Source organism: Camponotus vicinus, unplaced genomic scaffold, assembly GCF_025532165.1.
Source record: "Camponotus vicinus isolate PSW18456_S1 unplaced genomic scaffold, iyCamVici1.0 SCAF_1, whole genome shotgun sequence".
Classification (NCBI taxonomy): Eukaryota; Metazoa; Arthropoda; class Insecta; order Hymenoptera; family Formicidae; genus Camponotus; species Camponotus vicinus.
Window position 1 is genome coordinate 24,302,355 of NW_028141945.1, and position 22,830 is coordinate 24,325,184.

Consider the following 22,830-nt stretch of genomic DNA (forward strand, 5'->3'; position numbering starts at 1 on the left):
CCTTTCTTATGACGCCTTTAAGACCTGACCAATAGACGTCTTTCTAACGTCTGTAAGACATTCAATTTAAGACGTATTTTTTTAAACGTCTTAAACATGCCTTTCTTATGACGTCTTTAAGACCTGACCAATAGACGTCTTTCTGATGTTTTTAAGAACATTTACTTTAAGACGCCATTTTTAAGATGGCCGCGGTGCCAGGCCAGCCAGGCATTAGACGGGATCGAGTTGGAAAATAAATTATTCCATTTACCAAAGTTGAGCAGTGCTTTGCACAGGTAAGAATTAATGATATTTAAAGCCGGGTCTGCAATGGCCATAGCATAAGGTTGTAAGATGTAAGCGAAATAACCAAATCCATTTCCTATGGATTTCGTGCGTTCTACGGTGGTCTCGCATACGCAGTCACGGAAGAATTCTGCGTTCTTAATTCTTATTGCGCGTCCGCCGTAGAACATACATAGAGCCCATTCTACAATGGCAGTAACAAGACTGTAGGAGTAGAGATTAAATCGTTTTTAGTGAAGTAAAGAAGAAGAAGTAATGAAATAGACAATTCTCATTTTGTACTACTATTACCTTAGAGTACTAATGAGAATTTCTATTTCGTTACTTCTTGTCTTTACTTCATTAGAAACAGTTTATTCTTTACTCCTACAGCCTTGTTATTGCCATTGTAGAATGGGCTTAGGGCGTGTTCCAAAATTCACTATCAGCGCTGAAAATCTTTAGTTCACGTTACGTATATTATATATTTTCATCGCTGGCAGTGAATTTTGGAACATGGCCATAGTAGGAAATGGATTTGGTTCATTTCGCTTACATCTTTATGCTACGTTATATATATATATATGTATATGTATGTATGTGTAAAAAAATTAAACTCTATATTGTAAAAAAATATATTAATTATCTTTTGTATATTTTTTTTGCAGCATTATGACAACATATGAAGATTTTATTCAACAAAATTTTATTCAACAAGATTGTGACGGTGTGCGTTCCATAAATGGAATGCTTGGCCATCATCGCGTATTGATACTACTAGACTAGTTGTACTATTGAAAACTTTGTCTCAACCAATTAAGGAACAAGTAGATCTTCCGCCAATTCAATATGATCCAGTTTTATGTACAAGATCTACATGCAGAGCTATTTTAAATCCATTATATCAAGTAGACTATCGTGGTAAGTAATAAGATATTATAAATGAATAGAACAAAAATCATTTTTTATTTATCACAAGAAACATTTTGAAAAATATTAAAGTAGTTTATTTCTATTAGAAATTAAAGTATATTTTAATGTGTTTCTTTATTACGATGTATTTACATTCATATTCTTTATTATTCTTTATACTTCATTTAAATTCGTATTTTATTTAATGCATAATTCTCTTGTAATTTTCTGTCTATATCATATAAGATAATTTAAAAAATCAAATTATTTATTAGGAGCATATAGTATTCATAAAAATATTGTAAAGGTATTTTTATATTTCAATAAATTCTAAATTTGTGTTATCATTATATATTATTTTTTTTAAGTTACATTATAATACACATATTGTGAGTTATATTAATAATTATGAGAAAAAAACTTTGCAAAAAGAATTTATGAGGAAATTCTTCGAAATAAGAAACAAAAGGGAAATATATTTAAATGATCAAAATGTATGCATTTATTTGAATAATAGTGTTATATATGTGTTATATATGTTGAATAGTTATATTATGAAACAAATATTTTTGATTTTACTTTTTTTAAGATTTGATTCTTTTCGAACATTTTTTTTATTATCATTTATTGACATTACATAATTTATTATAGTTTTTATTATATATAAATTTATGATATATATATATATATATATATATATATATATATATATATATGTTACTTATATATTACTTTAAATATTATTCTATCTCAGTCCAATTGTATGTATTTATATGTATTATTTAGCGTGCCCAATGTTTGCCATTAATATTTTTACTTTTTGCGGATACATATGTCTGGATGATGAAGAATTAGAGGCACTTAAAGATTCATTACAAATGTCATTGTCTCTGCTTTCACTCAATGCTCTTATTGGTCTTATCACATTTGGCAAAATGATTCAAGTTCATGAATTAGAAGCACAAAGGATCTTCAACCAAAAGTTCAAGATATGTTAGGTACGAATAGAATAAGTCCCAAGTTATATTTACTATATTAGTCATTGTTCTTCATGATTACTTTATTGCATTTTATTCACATTACATTTTGATAGGTATAGGTAGACTAATTCCTGGACAAAATCCAAATCAAGAGGACCTGGTGCGTATCTATTGCCAGCTGCTAATCGCTTTTTGTAACCAGTACATAAGTGTGATATGAGACAGTTCGACAGATCTTTTAGGAGAACTGTAACGTGATCCATGGTCTGTTGGGCCAGAGAAACGTTCATTGCGATCTACAAGTGTGGCATTAGCAGTCGCCACGGGTCTCTTAGAAGCTAGTTATGCAAATACTGATGCTAGGTATTTATATGTTGTAATATGATGTATATATGTTATGTTTTTCATTGTAATCCTACATATAATGCTATCAATGTATTTAAGGATTATGCTATTTGTTGGCGGACCATGTTCTCAAGGACCTGGCCAAGTTGTAACTGATGATTTATGACAACCAATCAGATCACATCATGATATTCAAAAAGATAATGCTAAGCATAAAAAGGCAATTAAGCATTATGATACACTTGCATCACGTGCTGCAACTAATGGCCATAATAGATATTTATAATAGATATTTATTTTTGTGCTCTTGACACCAAACTGGTTTATTAGAAAGGCGACAATATTGCAACTCTACTGGTGGTCATATGATGATGGGGGATTCATTTAATTCTTCATTATTCAAACAAACTTTTCAACGAATATTTGCTACAGATGCCAAGGGTGATTTGAAAATAGCATTCAATGCAATCTTAGAAGTAAAAACATCTCAGAAAATTAAAGTTCCTGGAGCAATTGGATCTTTTGTATGTCAGTGGGAGAAAGGATCAAGTGTTGGAGTACTACAAGAAGTAGGCTTACTTGTCAGTGGAAATTTTGTTCATTGACACCATCTACAACAACAGCATTATTCTTTGAAGTTGCAAATTAACATACAGCCCCAATTCCGCAAAGTGGAAGAGGCTGTATTCAATTCATTATCCAATATTAACATAGTAATGGACAAAGGCGAATTAGAGTTACTACTATTGCAAGAAAGTAAATATATTTTTTATTATACATTATATGTATATCATAAATATTTATAATATCATAAATAATAATATATCATAAATATTTATGATGTTATAGGGATATCTTTAATTATTAGTTGGGCAGATGAATCATCATCTTTGCATCATGTAAGCATAGAATTTGAGGAAGCAACAGCTGTTTTTATGTCACGTTTAACTGTATTTCGAGCAGAAAGTGATGATGGTCCAAATGTTTGAAGATGGGTTGATCATATTCTGATTAGACTTGTTAGTAGTTTCTATCATTAAAATTGTGCCCAATTACACTTAATATAAAGCTTAAACTTAATATATTTATACATATAGATTTACACATAAATATATATTTTATCTATTTTGAGGTGTAAAATCTTATTATTGCAGTATCAAAAATTCGGAGAATATGCAAAAGATGATCCAACTAGCTTTAGATTGGCAGAAAATTTTTCCTTGTGTCCACAATTTATGTATCATTTACGCAGATCACAATTCTTCAAGTATTCAATAATTCCCCAAATAAAACTAGTTTTTATAGGTAAGTTGTTATTTGTATAAAACACATGATATATTTAAAACTTATTGATACTTTTAGGTCTCATATTTCATATATCAATATATATTTTTTGACATTCTTTTTAACTGAAAGAAGAAAGGAGCATCTCAGATAAAGTTTTCATTTATCTTATGATAGCAGTCATTTGTCATAAGTTGCTAGTGTATTACAGCTAGCGAATACACTAGCAACTTATGACAAATGACTGCTATCATAAGATAAATGAAAACTTTATCTGAGATGCTCCTTTCTTCTCATCTTTCATCGAGTGCGATTGTGATTGTGGTTGTGCGTTAAGTGAAAATTATATAAAATAGTTTACAATGAATGAAATTTAATAACACTGTGATGAACAGTATAACTAACAAAATGAACTCACAGACTTTATATTTACAGATGTTGACATTACTGATGAGGAATGGTTGAACGAAAGTTTAGTAGGTGATTACGTGTCTTGCGGTAATGCTAATGTGCGTGATGATGGTAATAGGCTTAATAATGACAATGTGCCTGATGATAATAATAATGATGATGATATTGGTGACAATATGATTAGCCCCGATAATGTGCTTGACGGTGATGACATGACAACTTTCAATGCCAACGGCAATCAGTTGGAAAAATGCTATGGTATGTATTAAACTTTATTCTTTATTCTTCCTTCTTAATTATATCGTTATATTGTACTTATAATAGCAATATGTTATATGTACTTAATTTCGTATGTATGTACTTGTGTAAAATAACTAAACAGATAATTTTAATGATACTTATAAAGAGAAATAAATATTTTTCTTTTTTATCTTATACAGATGCGTGTCGTATCGAACAAAAAATTATTAAAAATCTCATACAAAAGAATACGAGACAGTTGGAGATAATAATAAATTTAATAAATAACGCAGGACCAGCTAATACAATATATAATAATGACGAAGTCCAATTATTGCCGGAATTTCCGCTATCAACAGTTGACAAATTTTTCAAATTTGACACGGATCTCCAAAAGGACAGAGAGATTCGGAAACAATTAGTAAGTACTTTTCTGTTTTTGCGTCCATTTCTTTTTTCTTCTTCTCTCTATTTTTAAATGTGAAATAAATGTATATTTCTATAATTCAATCAACAACAAAAATTCTTTTGTAGAGATAAAAGTAGAAGACAAAATCTAGATATTGAATATACTGGGTGTCACACTAATTAATTCCTCTCATTATTTTGTACATAAAAGTATTAAGGTGAGGTAATCGAAAAATGAATATTTTACGATTACCTCACCTTAATACTTTTATGTACAAAATAAGATATTTTACGGTTTATATAAAATTAAGAAACGATTTTAAGCCTCATAACTCTACAAGTACTTAATGAAAACTAACTTAATTATAGTGTTTTGGAAAGCTCTCGAGATAAGCTACAAGAATAATAACGCAATGAAAAATAAATGGTTCCATTTAAGAAATTGAAGGACAACCTTCACATGATCTTGACAACACTATTCAAGGTCGTACTAATATTACTGTGCATTATTTGAAACCCTATAACTTTTATAGGAAACATTTTTGTCTGCCGTTCTCGGTTTTCGAGATATTCGGCTGATACGGGTGGTCTGACACACCCCGTATATATATATATATATATATATATATATATATATATATATATATATATATTTATTTATTTATTTATTTATTTTTTTATTTATTTATTCATATAATAAAAACAATTGTGAAAAATAAAATAATGAAAATAATAGGCTCAACATAATAATAAATTACTAAGGGGTAAAAAGGCAAATAAAAATCAAAAGACACGCGGTTATTAGTGCGCAAATTTAGATATATAGTATAAAATATTTACTTAAATTTACTTAAAGCGTAATATATAACATTCTTTTAAATTTTATTACAATTTTTGCTGCCTTTTGTCGCTTAGTAATTTTGAAAGAAGCTCTTAAAATATATTAAATTCATGTTTCCTTTTTCTTCAAGCGGCTTAAATTGAAAATATTATTAAACATTTTTGTAACATTCTGTTATAGAAAAGGAAAATTGCAAAAATTGGAGGAAACACTTTCGTTCACAAGACAAGGAATATTATAAAATACACATTATCGGATGAATTGTGCCGCAAATTATCATGGACAGGCCAAAAAGGATCAACGGCAATTAAGGACACAAGTTTTGTCACAGTTATTATGGGTAATTATTATTTCTTTAAGATATATTTTTATTTCTCCTTTTTATGTAATATTGTTTAAAAATAGTTGCACCTTTAATGTATTCGAACATCAGTATTATTCGAGATAGTATCTAACATATGCTTAGATGTAACGTGCACTTTTAACTTTAAATTTTTCTTCAGAATTATTAATAAGATCTTACTTCAAATTTCGTTCAAATATTCTTCTACACTTTATACTCTTTCCAATTTTTTACGGATCAAAATTTTTATATTCTTTCCAAAAGTTGCAAACGTTTATAGCTATACTTTACTTCATGACTACCCTATTCTAACTATTGGAATTAAAGCACAAAATATTTTAATAATTATGTAACAAATCGTTTTTCAGCATACGTTTCGGACGACGAAAAAAGTAATATGCACGATATTAAAAATACCATCCAAGAATGGTTACGACATGCGGGAGATCGCCTCAACTATTTAAGAAACAAGAAGAAAAAGGTTGGTAAATTATTGAAAATTCCATACGATATTATTTAAAAAACAATAGGGCTGTATAATGTTGCTGCATAACATTTTTAGTGTTGAAAATGAGAAAACATTGAAATTAATATATGTTTTTTAATATATGTAAATGTATATCTTAAATCATATTTCACTTATATATTTAATTTTGTGTGTGTGTGTGTGTGTAAAAAATTAAATTCTATATTGTAAAAAAAAATATTAATTATCTTTTGTATATTTTTTTACAGCACTATGACATATGAAGATTTTATTCAACAAAATGAAGATTGTGACGATGTGCGCAATGGAATGCTTGGTCATCATCGCGTATTGATGCTACTAGACTAGTTGTACCATTGAAAACTTTGTATCAACCAATTAAGGAACGAGTAGATCTTCCGCCAATTCAATATGATCCAGTTTTATGTACAAGATTTACATGCAGAGCTATTTTAAATCCATTATATCAAGTAGACTATCGTGCAAAATTATGGATCTGCAATTTTTGCTCTCAGAGAAATCCTGTAAGAAAAAATTCTATCCATTTTCTTTTAAACTAAATCATTTTAGCTAGACTAGAGTTTAACTTAATTAGATTTAAGCTAGCAATTGTGCAATTTTGGAAGTAAATTCAGCAGAATAGTAAGCTATAGGTCCTTGATAAAAATGACTAAAATAATATGATTTAGATTGTACAGATCATAAGATTTCAATCTTGTATTATAGTATGTATGTATATACACAGCATATATATGCTATACACATAAATGAATAGAGTAAAAATCATTTTTTATTTATCACAAACATTTTGAAAAATATTAAAGTAGTTTATTTCTATTAGAAATTAAAGTATATTTTTATGTATTTCTTTATTATGATATATTTACATTCATATTCTATTCTTTATTACTTCATTTAAATTCGTATTTTATTTAATACATAATTCTCTTGTAATATTCTCCTCTCTATATCATATAAGATATAATTTAAAAAGTAATCGTAAATTATTTATTAGGAGCATATAGTGTTCATAAAAATATGTATAAATATTCAAAATATAATAAAGAAATGAACTTAAGATGAGTTTTGTTATTTATTATAGAATAAATCAATAAATCAATGCAGCTATTTTACCGACCGAATTACGCACGTCTAAAAGTCGTCTTAATTGAAATGTCTGAGACGTCTTTATAACATCCTGAGTGAGACATTTAATTATATCTTGATTGGGACGTCTTGAGTGAGACGTCTTAAAACAATGCCCGATAGATATCTTAAATCGGGACATAAGACGTCTTAAAGACGTCATAAAGATGTAATTCTGATAACTTCTTAAGACGTCTTTAGAAATTTCATGACGTCTTTAAGACATCTTTAAGACGACATAATGTTGTGTGGGTAATTATCCAATATTTATATAAAATATGATAAATTGTGATATATAATTATATAATTGTAAAACAGTCAAATCAGTTAAAAGTGTCATCAAATATCTTGGCCAGGCATAGTTGTTTAAACGCTAAATGGTGCGACAGTAAGTATCAAAATCTTGCATTTTTTCCAGTATCATATTGAAACTCTCAGTTTCGTTTCTTATTTTTTTAAAAACACAGTATTCGTAAAATTAAAATGTGATTTAATAAAAAATATGATTGCTAATAAAAAATTGTTTGATTATTTAATAAAAAACACATTCAATCAACAAAAGACGGATATTTTATGATGAAATTTTTCTTTTTGGATTATTTAAAAAAATATCATATAAAAAACATTCGCGAAGGGCATAGCATGATAAGTATACTGTGTGCTGCCCCCGCACGAATCTCGTTGAGATTTTTACATAAGTTGATGTAAAAATGAATTTTGCAAAATATTATATCTGAAAAACATTTTGTATAGGAGTTATGGGAATTAAATTGAAAATCTCGAAAAAACGAATTTTCTCTTCAATGGGTGAACCGATTTTGACAAAAAAAGTATATTATGGAGTTTAATTATGTTTAAAAAAATTATGAAAATATTTTTTCCAAAAAAATTGGCTGAAAAAAATTTTCAAAATATTTTCGAATTTTTTTTATGGAATGTACTTGAGATACTACTACCATTTTTTACTAAAAAAATCTTCGACATCTAGTATAACATATTTAATTTTCAAAACGATCGGAAAGTATATCATAGTTAAAAAAAATTTAACAGTTTGAGCGTGCCGCGTATGATTTGCCGAGCGCTGCTTGTACCTCGCTTTTATCACTAACACTTACGATCCAGTGAGTACTATACTTCAAGCAAGTAGCCAAAATTGAAGATAAAATTCGGCTTTAGAAGAATATCGAAAAAGGTTTTTTGAAGCTTTACAAATCGGGGTGCTCGTTTATTATGAGTTCCCTCGTCTAAATTCCTTAATCTTCGTCGCTATCGTCTTCAATGACAGGAATGATATTATTCTGCTAAAACATTTCACTGAGGATCTCAGCTGGTTTAAAGATGTTTGACAGATACCTGGCATAAGTTAGATAGTAGACAATTGCAGCAATGTAAACAGCAGCCGAATATTCTACTTCCGTTTGCACAATCACATGCATACTCCAATAGAGTATGTTGCTGCAATAGTCTACTATCTAGCTTATGTCAGGTATCTGTCAAAGATCTTTAAACCAGCTGAGATCCTCAGTGAAATGTTTTAGCAGAATAATATTATTACTGTCATTGAAGATGATAGCCACGAAGATTAAGGGGGTTAGACGAGGGGACTCACGATAAACAAGCACCCCGATTTGTGAGAGGGGAGGGGACTCACGAGAAACAAGCACCCCGATTTGTAACAGGCGAAGGAACTCACAATAAACGAGCACCTCGATTTGTCAAGTTTCAGAAAACCTTTTTTTGATATTATCCCAATAAGCAATTTGCGCGCAAATTGCCAGCAAATTGACGACAAATTTGATCAAAACTTGGCAGCAAATTGGCATCAACTATGTCCGCAATACGCTCGTGTTTCGCTGGCAAATCTTGCTGACAAAACCTGAGTGCAAATTGGTAGCAAAACCCGAGCAAAACTTGTTGACAAGATTTGACGACAAATTGGCGACAAATTGTGAGCAAATCTTGCTGACATAACCTGACAGCAAATTGATGGCAAATCCCGAGCAAAGCTTGCTAATGCTTGACGTCAAATTGTCGGCAAATTGTGAGCAAACCTTGACATTCCGAAGCCATTTTATGGATATTTAATTTTTAGTTTCTAATTTTTTCTCTTTAAATAATTGAAATTATTTATACGTAGAAAAAACTTTTTTATTTTATAAATATAATATTGTATCATATACAAGTTTTTTATATTCAAATACACATATCCCTAACAGCACATGTAGATACTGAGAACTTGTATGTATTATATGTATATATATTCATATAGTATATCATATAGTATATTCATATATGTAATAGAAATATTTTTAATAAATGCAGTAAACGCAGACACACTATTTCTCATTTTAATTTCAAATAATCTGTTTAATATTCTGAATCCCAACAAGAAATCGAGATTACTAAACAAATGAAAAATTTTAAATTAAGTTAGTTTATTATAAATTAAACTGACTAAAAAGAAAAAAAAGAAGAAACTTTGGAACTCATGTTAGTACCAGTCCTTTATGTCCATTTCATCAAAAATTAAGTACGAGTTTGGTGGCGCGCGTAGCGGAAAAATGAAGAAACACAATATTATAGAGTATCCTGAAAATATACGAGAAAGAATATACTAATACGAGATATTCAAAGTATATTTTAAGAATATATGAAAAATAATATATAACAAGAGATGTTATACTCTCTAAATTTTTCCGAGTGAAATATCACTCTAATCAAGTGAAAATTCACTTGAGCAAAGAGTGGAAATCGAACATATCTTATCGAGTGAATATTGACTCGGTATCTCGAGTGATTAGATCGCTCGTGCGTTCGAGCGAAATGTGATTCGTGTATTTGAGTGAACTTGTACTCCGATCAGAGTCCCTTCTTCAGGTGTCTGATTTTGCTGTTTGCTCGTTCTTAGAGTGAAGTTTTACTCTCGTTCGAGTGTACAGCATCGAGTGATTTTTTACGGTAATTCACTAGAGTTAAGCAAATAAGCTTGTGAAAGTTACTAAAAAATTAGCAGGTATAATTTAAACTGTAAAAAGGAAATAATGAGAAATGCTGCACAAATCATAAAACTATAATCTTTGAATAAAACAAATAGTAGAAGAGCATTATAAAGAGAGTAAAAAAGCATTATAAAGAAATTTTAATGTAATCAAATTTATGCATAAAATAAATGACATGGCTTTAAACAAAAATTCTTACTTACTGAGAGAAAGGGCAGGGCTAGCTATAGATTACAGCCTCCACTTGACTTTCAACTTTATTAATTTTCAATTCACAAATTCAGCCTTATTAGATAATAGTATCAAAAGTAGAAAAAATGAACTTAATTCTGACTGCCAAATACTGAATTATTATTAGGTAAATTATAGGAACCATAACTACATCAACAAAAAGAATGGGTGATATACGGTCAAATTAAAATATAAGAAAAGATACAAAAAAAAGTAAATCTTAAAATTAATGCATGCACAACAAAAACTGAAAACTATCTAACGCACACATGCTTGTAAATACTTTGCATTGGGCATATTAAAAAATAAATGAATACAAAGCTTCAACATTGGAATCATATCAAGTCTAATCTGTAGACTCCAATTCTGAATCAGAGCTGAAAAGACAAAGTAAGAAGAGGTGATTTAGTATTTTCTTAAAATGGAAAATTAGATACATGAATAATTGAAGCAATTATGGAAACTTACTCAAACATGGTTTCTGCTGATTCTGGCTGAATTTCTACTACACTTAAAATAGAATTTAAACTATCGCAGCAGCTCTTGGGGGTATTGAGTCCATTGTAGACAATGGATTCAAAAAAGTTATAGAAGTTCAGAAGAGGGGCTAGAAGAGGAAAACAAATTTTTAATTTCATCTAGAACTGTCATTATACATGCTGTTTATATATTTATTATAAACTATAGCTCATTATGTATTTAATGTTACTAAGGTTTTTTATTATATATAAAAGAATATATAAGTTGCTATTAAAAATTGCTTAAAAAATATTTTTTTCTAAAATTAATTAAAAATTATTTTTTTGATTATTCAAATAAAAGTTTATTTAAAGATAATTAGTTGACTTTTTTCCTAAATAATTAATTTTTTAATAAATATATTATTTAGATTTGTTCCCATTGTGACAACTAACTTTTATCAAATGCTAACTAACTTTTATCAAATAATGCCCATATCTGAAACGAACTAAGTGATTCGAACAAAGAATAAAAACAGAATGTCTTCATATTTTATCTTTTCTTTAAAGAAAATCAAAATTTACTCTAAAGCCTATATGATGCAATAAAAAGATAACAGATCTTGATAATTCTTCAAACACAAACTACATGAAATATAACCTTTTACGATTTTTCTTCTCAATAAGCATCTTTTAAGCAATAAATCTTAATTTCGTTCTATCAAAAATGAGGTTTTAAGTATAAACGTTTCTCTAAACATTTTTTTAGCAAATTAACCTAACAACGCTCTAAAATAACAGATAGAAATGCTATGTGGTGACGTTATACTTACTTCAGGAAACATGTTTTTTTTCACAACAGCACGATATTCACAAAACCCAGCATTCACTATATAATATGCACAATTCTTTGAAATCTTCAAGCAGACAAATAAATATGAGCGCCCGGCTTCTCCCTCCAACAAAGTAGCTATCAACATGGCAAGTACAGTATATGGCGTCATAATCTACGTAGTCAAACTCGCGTCTGCGCACGTACTGAATGTAATGTAACTATTCGCCCACGATTGTTATAAAGTAAACTTCATATGAAAGAAAAAAATTGTTATAAATTTTACGAACAATATTCTGCCTATGTACTTCCATAAATATCGTCCTGTTTCTTTTTCAGAACGTGATGATGACTTACGTAGTATAACACGTCACGTCTCTTGCGTGGCTATTCGACTGAGTCACTCCGTTCAAGTGGATTTTTACTCGATTCGAGCTACTCGGAGCCAGAGTGCCAAAATTCACTCCAACACTTCGAGAGAATAATTAAGGATATTTTCATTCGTGGAGTTTGAGTCACAGATTTCACTTGTCTCGAGTGAAAAGAAGTGTCTGTTAAGAGTCACTCTGTTAAGAGTTGATAGTGCATTCGCTCGAACAGAGTCAAGTTTTCACTCGGAAAAATTTAGAGAGTAGGAATATTCTCAGTATATTACATCTGTAACGCATATTTACAGTATGAGTATAGAATATTCGAATGATATCATGTGCTGTGTGGAGATATATATATATATATATATATATATATATATATAATTTATTATAATTAATTATAATATATATATGTATATGTATAATAATTTATATTGCGTCTTGTTATTATTTTTGTCTATTCATATGCGATGCGTGAAAGTTTAATATTGCAATTTTTTGTTAAATTCCGTTATATATATACATATAGGTATATACATATATATATATATATATATATATATATATATACTTTTTGGACAGACCATGTATATACAGGGTTTACCAAAAGTGTGGAAACCCCTTAATATTTCGAAAAATACGCATTTAAAAAAAAAATGTTTTATACAAAAGTTATATAGGGTTTTATGTGGCGCATTACACAGCAACATTATTATGACCTCGAATAGCGTTGGCAAGGTTATGTGAAGGTCACCTCCAACTTTTTAAACGGGACACCCTATATGCTTTTGCATATTCTTGTAGCTTATCTCGAGAGCTTTTCAAAACACTATAATTAAGTTAGTTTTCATTAACCTTTGAGGGCCGGCATTTGAGGTACCAAATTCTCCAAAGAAAATTGATAAAAAGTGTATCTTATATTGCATATTTATCATATACAAAGTACCGATCACGAAGTGAGCCACTATAGTGGTTTTCCGGCCCTCTAAAGGTTAAGTACTTTCCGAGTTATGAGGCTTGAAATCATTTCTTAATTTTACATAAACCGTAAAATATCTTGTAAAATATTCATTTTTCGATTATCTTACCTTAATACTTTTATGTACAAAATAATGAAAGGAATCAATTGGTGTAAAGAAAACACATAATTGTTTCGAAAGAAAAAATGTAATTTGCAATTAACAATTATATATTTTTTCTTCGAAACTATGTGTTTTTTTTACACCAATTGATTACTCTCATTATTTTGTACGTAAAAGTATTAAGGTAAGATAATCGAAAAATGAATATTTTACAAGATATTTTACGGTTTATGTAAAATTAAGAAATGATTTCAAGCCTCATAACTCGGAAAGTACTTAATGAAAACTAACTTAATTATAGTGTTTTGGAAAGCTCTCGAGATAAGCTACAAGAATATGCAAAAGCATATAGGGTGTCCCATTTAAAAAGTTGGAGGTGATCTTCATATAACTTTGACAACGCTATTCGAGGTCATAATAATGTTGCTGTGTAATGCACCACATAAAACCCTATAACTTTTGCATGAAACATTTTTTTTAAAAATGCGTATTTTTCGAAATATTAAGGGGTTTCCACACTTTTGGTAAACCCTGTATATGTATACAGGGTGTTCGGAAATTCAATCGACAAATTTTCAGAGATTGTCGGGGGCACTATAAGAATCATTTTCTGCAAATGAACCTGGGGTCGGAAACGTGTCATTACATCGCTACGGCATACGGAGTGTTCGAAAGAGTCGGGACCTCGAAATATCACAAAAAATAGAAGTTTTACAAAAAATTGTTTCAAATAAAAGTTGTAGGGTGTAAAAAGATCTATTTACTGGCGCCATGTGTTTGACCTTGGGTGGCGTCGCCAAGATCACGACAAGGCCACCTTGAATTTTTGAAGGGCTACAAGAATATGCAATAAAAAGTGGAGGGTTCCATTTCAAAAATTCAAGGTGGCCTTGTCGTGACCTTAGCGACGCCATCTAAGGTCAAACACATGGCGCCAGTAAATAGACTTTTTACACCCTACAACTTTTGTTTAAAACAATTTTTTGTAAAATTCCTATTTTTTGTGATATTTCGAGGTCCCGACTCTTTCGAACACTCCGTATCAAAGCTGCCAGATCTCCGCCGCAAGCAACATGCAACACGGCGTGGAGGGGGTAATGAGGATGTGAGCGTAAGCGTACGTGTGAGCTCGGCGCTTCGGCTAGCTTCGGATAGTAGAAGAGGACAGAATACAGTCTTCTGTCTTCTTCCTACCAACGAAAGCGACGGCCGACGCGCGACGCTACACGCTGCTCGCTCCTCGATATCTCGATATGCGCTCAATGTTTCTCTTACAGCTTTTTTATCGTATAATATGTTTATAATATGTATGTGTCTATTATATATATATTATAAATATATTATACAAATATATATACAAATATAAATATATACTAATTATATGACAAAAATATATTATAAAACTATTTAATATAATAATTGAACTTGTTTTCTCCATACATATACATTTAAAATAATAAAATAAAAAAATTTAATGAGTGTGGCGATTTTCCACACCACCCACGGGGTATCACCAATGGCGCGTTAGGTTTTTTTATATGGACCTTCGCCTAGAGCCCTATTATACCACATTGCATTATTTTGTCATTTACAAGTATGATGTCTGTTATACAGACAAGATAATTTTTATACTCTTGCTTTCCACAAATATGATGTCTGTTACACAGACAAGATGTTTTTAATACTTTTGCTTTCCACAAATATGATGTCTGTTACACAGACAAGATGTTTTTAATACTTATGCTTTCCACAAATATGATGTCTGTTACACAGACAAGATGTTTTTAATACTTATGCTTTCCACAAATATGATGTCTGTTACACAGACAAGATGTTTTTAATACTTATGCTTTCCACAAATATGATGTCTGTTACACAGACAAGATGTTTTTAATACTTATGCTTTCCACAAATATGATGTCTGTTACACAGACAAGATGTTTTTAATACTTATGCTTTCCACAAATATGATGTCTGTTACACAGACAAGATGTTTTTAATTCTTTTGCTTTCTACAAATATGATGTCTGTTACACAGACAAGATGTTTTTCACGTACTTACTTTTACAAGCGTAATGTTTTTAATAAATTTATTATTTATGAGATGAGGGGCCAGCTATGTCAATAGTATCTGCAGCATGTAACCTTAAAATACTTTTATTTTTTTTAGCAACGGTAACATATAATTTATCCGCTGACATAAGAGACAAATGCTTTTCATCAATTTTCATTTTGATAGCTGTCTCGCCTCTTGTTTTTAATGCAGATTTAAATACACAAATAGCATTAACAGTAGCTGACGAAAAACTGTTACGTTTTTTTGTTTTTAAATTATTTAAAAGAGAAAACATTCTTTCCGGATCGGCATTTGAATTTGGAAGAGATCTAATAGTACTTATAACATTTGTTAAATTGGGATATTTAGCAAGATTATTGTGTCGATTTTGTAAAATTTTTTTCCACATGCTGTCGAAATTTAATTTAGAAAAGTTTTGTTTTTCTTCCATTGTAAAATCTGATGGTAAGGCCATCCATTCCTTCTTTAAATCATCTTCATCAAAACCGCCGATAGTTTTAGCTATAAAAGAAACATCATTGAATGATGTTTCTCTATTGTTATCAAATAAACTTATATATGGTCTAAAAACTTGTAACTTTGATAAAAATATATTATTTAGAGGTAATCTTTTACGAATTTCTTCTGCAGCAGTCACATAAAATATTAAACAATTCTCTCGAACAATTGTAACTATGTTTATGTGACCTTTCAGAGTTAATTCGTTCAGATATTCCTCACATTCTGATCCCAAAATAATTTCATTAGTAGGTTTTTGATTTTCTTTTAAGGAGAATATAATATTTGGAGAAAGTGGTTTTAAATATTCTTCTTTTATAAAATTTCGACAGATTTGGAAAAGAAAGTTTAAAGATTTTGGATGCAATAAATGAATCCTTGTTTCTAATGCTTGAAAAAATGCATTAAATGCATTAAAGAAATTCAAAACGTATTTTAAAAATAGAAAATAAGCTTTTATCTCTACGTTGTTCATCATAGACAATAGATATTCTCCAGAATTTGTTTTTTCGCTCACAATCATTTCAGTAAGAAAGTATTTAATTGTATCCCAAGATTCAAGAAGTCTTTCGATACATAAATAATGCGAAAGCCAGCGCGTATCACATAATTTCAATATTTTGCGATTTGTTTCTTGGAAACACTCACAAAATTCACGAAAAATAGCCGTACGTTTTGGACTGCTATTGAGATAAGTAGCAATTTTTTTTAGAAATTCCTCGCAATATGCAGGCATTTTAGAACATGCAGCATGCGCTGCTAATGCGGAGGAATGACATGGGCATGAAAATGTTAATAAATGTGGACATATTTCTTCTAATTTTTTTTTAAACGATAAATGTTTTCCTGTCATAACAGATGCATTGTCACATGATAAAGCTACGATATTTAAAAATGGTATCTGTAATTTCCACATTTCACATTTAAATGCCTGAAACAACTTTTCTGCGCTTGAATCTTTGGCATCAATATCAATTAATTTAACTAATTGTGAGCGAATATCTAATGTCTCTGGATCAACGTATCGAACAAGAAAAGTCATCCATTTATCATTAGTTATATCAGATGTTTCGTCAATAAAAATTGAAAATTTTGTATTCTGAATTTTATTGACGACACGATCTGTTTCAACTGGGCACAAAACATTTGTAATAATGTTTTTACATTTTGTTCGGCCCATGCTCATGCTTTTTAATACATTAGGATCTTTTCCAATATGTTGAAAAAAGTTGAGGATTTCTTTTGCAGTTTGATGCGAAATATTTTTATCAGCAATTAATGCAGCATATCGAATTTCTGCTATTTTTTTTCGCTCTTCAAACGACAAAAGTGAATCATCTGTTATGTTTATATTTTCGTTTGTATTCTTTGTTTCTGTTTTAATTTTACATATTTCTATATGTGCTTTGGATTCTGCGTGACGATAAATTTTCGATAAATCACCTCTCATGGATTTATCGCAAAATGAACAAAAAAATGAATTTATATCATGTGATACTTTGCGTAACCATGGCTTAAATAATTCAATCTCTAGCCATTGGTCTTGAAATTTATATTTTTCGGATATTTTTTTATCTGAATTTTTATTATTATTTTTATTATTAGTACTTAAAGATGAATTATTTTCTTTAATATTATTTTTATGACACGCAGAATCCGCATGTCTTAAAACATGTGTGTTGCACGAAATATTTTTATTGCATATAATACAATGATACAAGCTCTCATCAAAAGCTACTTTGCGTATCCAACATTTAATTCGATCATCATTGAGCCAAGCATCTGAAAAGCTTCGCTTAGATTTTTTTCTCAATTCATCACACATTTTTGTGAAAAAGAAAATAGGCAGAAACAAAGAATTAAAGAAGAGTGAATAAAATAAGCTAAAGATGAAAAATGATAGATATTTAGAATATCTAGAATAGATAGAAATATAGAAATTTGAAATAATCAGAACTCACACACAAATCGGGATTGTGATAGTTTTTTGAACACCAAGATTTCAGAGCACGTATAAAAAAATACGTTTACTTGACAGTACAAGGCGACAAGATTATCTGATGAAAAAAAATGCCGCGAAACAAATGAACGGTATAAAACAAATGAAACGGCATGAAACAAATGCCGAGTGTGCCTCAGTGTCTGTTCACCACGGCTCAGCACGGCGACAGATTGAACATAATGTCTCGTAAGTAAATCATTATTTATACAAAATTATTAAGAAATTTTAATGTTTCTGTTCTAATTTTCTTTCTTAATTTTATAGAAGAAATTAATGAAGAGATGAATGCGCTGGTGCTGCAGGATGCACCTAATATGCAGCAGCTGCTGCAACAATTGTTGCAGCAGCTGCAAATATTTATGCAGCATCAGCAGCATCAGCAGCATCAGCAACATCAGCCGCAGCAGCCGCAGCAGCCGCAGCCGCAGCCGCAGCCGCAGCCGCCGCCGCCGTCGCCGCCGCAGGAACAGCAGGAAGAGCAACAGCAGGAGCAAAATGGTACATTATTTTTTATATTAAATTATATTTTATAAAATTATATATACATATATATATATATATATATATATATATATATATAATAATTTATTTGTTTTATTTTTCAGAAAATAAGCAAAAAAAAAGAGGAGGCGGGTGGGCCCGTGCCCGCTGGTACGCGCAGCGCAGCAGGGGCAGCAGGGGCGGCTGGGGCGTCGCGGGCGGTCGAGGAGGCGACCGAGGCCGAGGAGGCGGCCGGGGCCGAAGAGGCGGCCGGGCCCGAGGAGGCGACCGAGGCCGAAGAGGTAGCTGGGGCCGAGGAAATATAATAAAAAATTATTATTATTATTATTAATATTATATATATATACAGATAATAAAAAAATAATAAATAATTCATAGAATATATTTATTTATCCAATATTTTCTTCCTTTTATCCTTTATTCCTAGATATTTTTTCCTCTTATACATATCAATACAATGTGGTATAATAGGGCTCTAGGCGAAGGTCCACATAAAAAAACCTAACGCGCCATTGGTGATACCCCGTGGGTGGTGTGGAAAATCGCCACACTCATTAAATTTTTTTATTTTATTATTTTAAATGTATATGTATGGAGAAAACAAGTTCAATTATTATATTAAATAGTTTTATAATATATTTTTGTCATATAATTAGTATATATTTATATTTGTATATATATTTGTATAATATATTTATAATATATATATAATAGACACATACATATTATAAACATATTATACGATAAAAAAGCTGTAAGAGAAACATTGAGCGCATATCGAGATATCGAGGAGCGAGCAGCGTGTAGCGTCGCGCGTCGGCCGTCGCTTTCGTTGGTAGGAAGAAGACAGAAGACTGTATTCTGTCCTCTTCTACTATCCGAAGCTAGCCGAAGCGCCGAGCTCACACGTACGCTTACGCTCACATCCTCATTACCCCCTCCACGCCGTGTTGCATGTTGCTTGCGGCGGAGATCTGGCAGCTTTGCTCCGTATGCCGTAGCGATGTAATGACACGTTTCAGACCCCAGGTTCATTTGCAAAAAATGATCCTTATGGTGCCCTCGACAATCTCTGAAAATTTGTCGTTGAATTTCCGAACACCCTGTATATATACAGGGTGAGTCAAAAGTATGTTTTAAAAATTTGTGAGCGTGTTCCTGGATAAAAAGGAAGAACAAATGTTCATATGAACATATGGTCGCAAATGCTTTGTTGTCGAGATAATGGACATAAATCAGCAGTATCAAATAATGCTTTATTTGAACGTTTACAATTTTGTTATTGTTGTTTGTTTTTTTTTGTTTTTTTTGTTTTTTTGGTTGGTAGTGTGGTTTGGTTTGGTTGGATGGTGGGGGTAGGGGGTGGTGGGACATGTAGAACATCTCTTATAAACAACAATAACAAAATTGTAAACGTTCAAATAAAGCATTATTTGATACTGCTGATTTATGTCCATTATCTCGACAATAAAGCATTTGCGACCATATGTTCATATGAACATTTGTTCTTCCTTTTTATCCAGGAATACGCTCACAAATTTTTAAAACATACTTTTGACTCACCCTGTATATACAGGGTGAGCCATTTTAATTAACGCACGCAATTATTTCGGAAACAAAGCATTTTAGAGAAAAATGTTTCAGACCAGAGTTTTATGGTTTCGAGGGGGCCATAAGATGGTATCATTGGTTTGACCTTGAAGAGTTATTTGAAGGTCACATGAAGGTCACCTTCAATTTCTTAAATGGAACCTACTATTTGTCATTGCATATTCTTGTAGCTTATCTCGAGAGCTTTCCAAAACACTATAATTAAGTACTTTTTTGTTAAGTACTTTTTGAGTTATGAGGCTTGAAATAATTTCTTAATTTTACATAAACCGTAAAATATCTTGTAAAATATTCATTTTTCGATTATCTTACCTTAATACTTTTATGTACAAAATAATGAGAGGAATCAATTGGTGTAAAGAAAACACATAGTTGTTTTTAAGAAAAAATATGGAATTGTTAATTGCAAATTACATATTTTTTCTTAAAAGTCCATAACATACTTTTTTTTCGTCAAAATCGGTTCACCCATTAAAGAGAAAATTCGTTTTTTCGATTTTCAATTTAACTTCCATAACTTCCATACAAAATGTTTTTCAGATATGATATTTTGCAAAATTCATTTTTACATCACTGCCAGCTTATGGTAAAAATCTCAACGAGATTCGTGCGGGGGCAGCACACAGTATACTTATCATGCTTTGTCCTTTTGCCCGTTTGTGATTTTCACGGATTAAATCGAATTATGGTCTAAAAGTCTAAATAATAGCTTATGATATTATTAATTTGGGAAAAATTTCAAGTTAAGCATAGGAATTGTTTCGGAGATAAAAAGAGTCAAAGTTGTCGAAATCGATAAATAAATCCAACGGAATGTGATAGATGAAAATACCATGTAGATTTTCATCAGTACATTTTTCTCATGGAAACTGGAACTAAGAATTATTTTTTGAAGAAACTGTAATTATGCAATAATTTGTTTTGCAATTTTGGATTTGAAAACGGCGATGCCCGAAATCATTTAAATTATAAACAGTTCGTACGAACTTTTGCTTAGTTTCATGTTTATTAAAGAGTTAAATAAACTATAAAGTACGTTTAACTAGAGCTATCAGTATAAGGGGCTCAGGTGAAGATACTTAATAATAAACTCTTTAATATCAAACTCTTCATCCTGCAGCTTCTAAGCCAATATTTTTGAAATTTCAAGCTCTTAACGCGGATAAGTATAGCCAATGAGATTTTGAGTCATAAACACGCATATTTCTCTAACTTCGAGTCAACATGATATTCTCATCTATCCCATACCGTTAGATTCAATTACCGATATCAACTTTGATTCTTCATAACCATTTTTCGAAACCATTCCTATGCTCAACTTGAAATTTTTCTCAGCTTAATATATCATTGATATATCATAAGTTATTATTTAGACCACAATTCGATTCAATCTGTGAGGATCACTAAACGGGCGAAAAAACAGATGTTTTTGCACATGATCTTTATGGCATATAATTTTTTATTTGGAAATAGAAAATTAATTGCATTTAAAATCTTACAATTCATAATTCTCTGAGAAAGAAATTCGGTTATATACATATATTGCAATTAAACTATGATGATAGAGCTTACATTGGGCAGAGAGAAGACTGAGAGATGTCATGGCCTGCTTTTAGATGATCCCTGAAAGCGATACTCCCTCTATGAACATTGAAAACGTGGACATGAATTACAAAGCTAATGTCCATGAATATTCTCAGAGAGTAATATATAATGTGCACAATTTCTGGTTTTATTCCGTGCTATGTGCACGAAATGCCGGTAGCACCAGTGCTGTATAACAGATACTTATGTATGTAAATTGATAGTAAATATTCAATAAATTATTCAATCGCGAAAAATACTGTAATATTCAAAGATGAAATAAATGTTTTCATCGTCATATTTATATCTTTTTATTTACAAAACACAAAATGCCTGTTATGGGATAAAAACATTTTTAACCGTATTTTTATAAATCTTCTTAATTAGTAATAAACTGATCTTTGATATTTATTAATCATTTTTTTAATTATTGAAAAATTTAATTATTAATACATGTACAGAATTTGTCAAATTAATCACTGATTCTTCTAAAGTCTTTATAATTAAGACTCGAAAAATATAGATGTTGCAAAATATTTTAAGTTTCTTCCTTTATATAAAATATAAAGAATTCATATGTTCCATTTTAATATAGCTAACATTATCTTCATATTTTTATTATAATTTTCATACCAGCATAATATTTTTATGCTTAATACTTTATATAATACAATGATCAATTATAAAATTTAATATAATTACAAAATAGTATTACTATTAATAAATAGGTTGTATGCACTGTCTTTTAGTTTCTAATCATTTCCAATCACTATACATTTCTATTCAATATATTCTCTTCTTCGAGTTCTTGGATTATTATGGTTTATTGTATTCCTTTGTGTTAACATCATAAAGATTACCATCCACTATCATACTTATTCCTTCCTATGGAGTCCATTAGAATACTTTGTTCTCAGATA

At 30.2% G+C, this 22,830-nt stretch overlaps 2 protein-coding genes, 1 long non-coding RNA gene and 1 pseudogene across 9 annotated transcripts in view; 3 read left to right on the top strand and 1 right to left on the bottom strand.

The window, feature by feature from the left end:
- The first annotated feature begins 6 nt into the window (after nt 1–6).
- LOC145959820 (uncharacterized) lies at nt 7–7,596 on the top strand. 6 transcript variants are annotated; one of them, XM_083078996.1, is made up of 12 exons: nt 7–278; nt 936–1,188; nt 2,029–2,177; nt 2,273–2,522; nt 2,604–3,260; nt 3,354–3,403; nt 3,659–3,809; nt 4,224–4,457; nt 4,640–4,860; nt 5,869–6,028; nt 6,400–6,512; nt 6,767–7,596. In XM_083078996.1, exons 5-12 carry the CDS (start codon nt 3,221–3,223, stop codon nt 6,779–6,781), a joined length of 984 nt encoding a protein of 327 aa, XP_082935122.1. In that variant the 5' UTR covers nt 7–278; nt 936–1,188; nt 2,029–2,177; nt 2,273–2,522; nt 2,604–3,220; the 3' UTR covers nt 6,782–7,596. The 6 variants fall into 6 exon arrangements, with proteins under 6 accessions (XP_082935122.1, XP_082935121.1, XP_082935127.1 ...); XM_083078995.1 differs by having other exon boundaries at nt 8–278; nt 1,966–2,177; XM_083079001.1 differs by having other exon boundaries at nt 12–278; nt 1,966–2,177; nt 3,373–3,403.
- A 327-nt stretch (nt 7,597–7,923) lies between these two features.
- Nucleotides 7,924–22,830, top strand: part of LOC145959819 (cytochrome P450 4C1-like) — a 104,143-nt pseudogene continuing 89,236 nt past the window's right edge. The window contains exon 1 of the transcript XR_014435190.1: nt 7,924–8,052. The product of XR_014435190.1 is annotated as a cytochrome P450 4C1-like (transcript). The remainder of the gene's footprint in view (nt 8,053–22,830) is intronic.
- Nucleotides 10,834–12,395, bottom strand: LOC145972583 (uncharacterized). Its single transcript, XR_014439219.1, has 3 exons — nt 12,186–12,395; nt 11,363–11,501; nt 10,834–11,271 (listed from the first exon to the last, which is right to left on the bottom strand). It is a non-coding gene; the product is annotated as an uncharacterized LOC145972583 (long non-coding RNA).
- On the top strand, nt 16,654–19,228 carry LOC145972588 (uncharacterized). Its single transcript, XM_083101333.1, has 2 exons — nt 16,654–18,712; nt 18,820–19,228. The coding sequence occupies exons 1-2, from the start codon at nt 18,496–18,498 to the stop codon at nt 19,044–19,046; spliced, it is 444 nt and encodes a 147-aa protein (XP_082957459.1). The 5' UTR covers nt 16,654–18,495; the 3' UTR covers nt 19,047–19,228.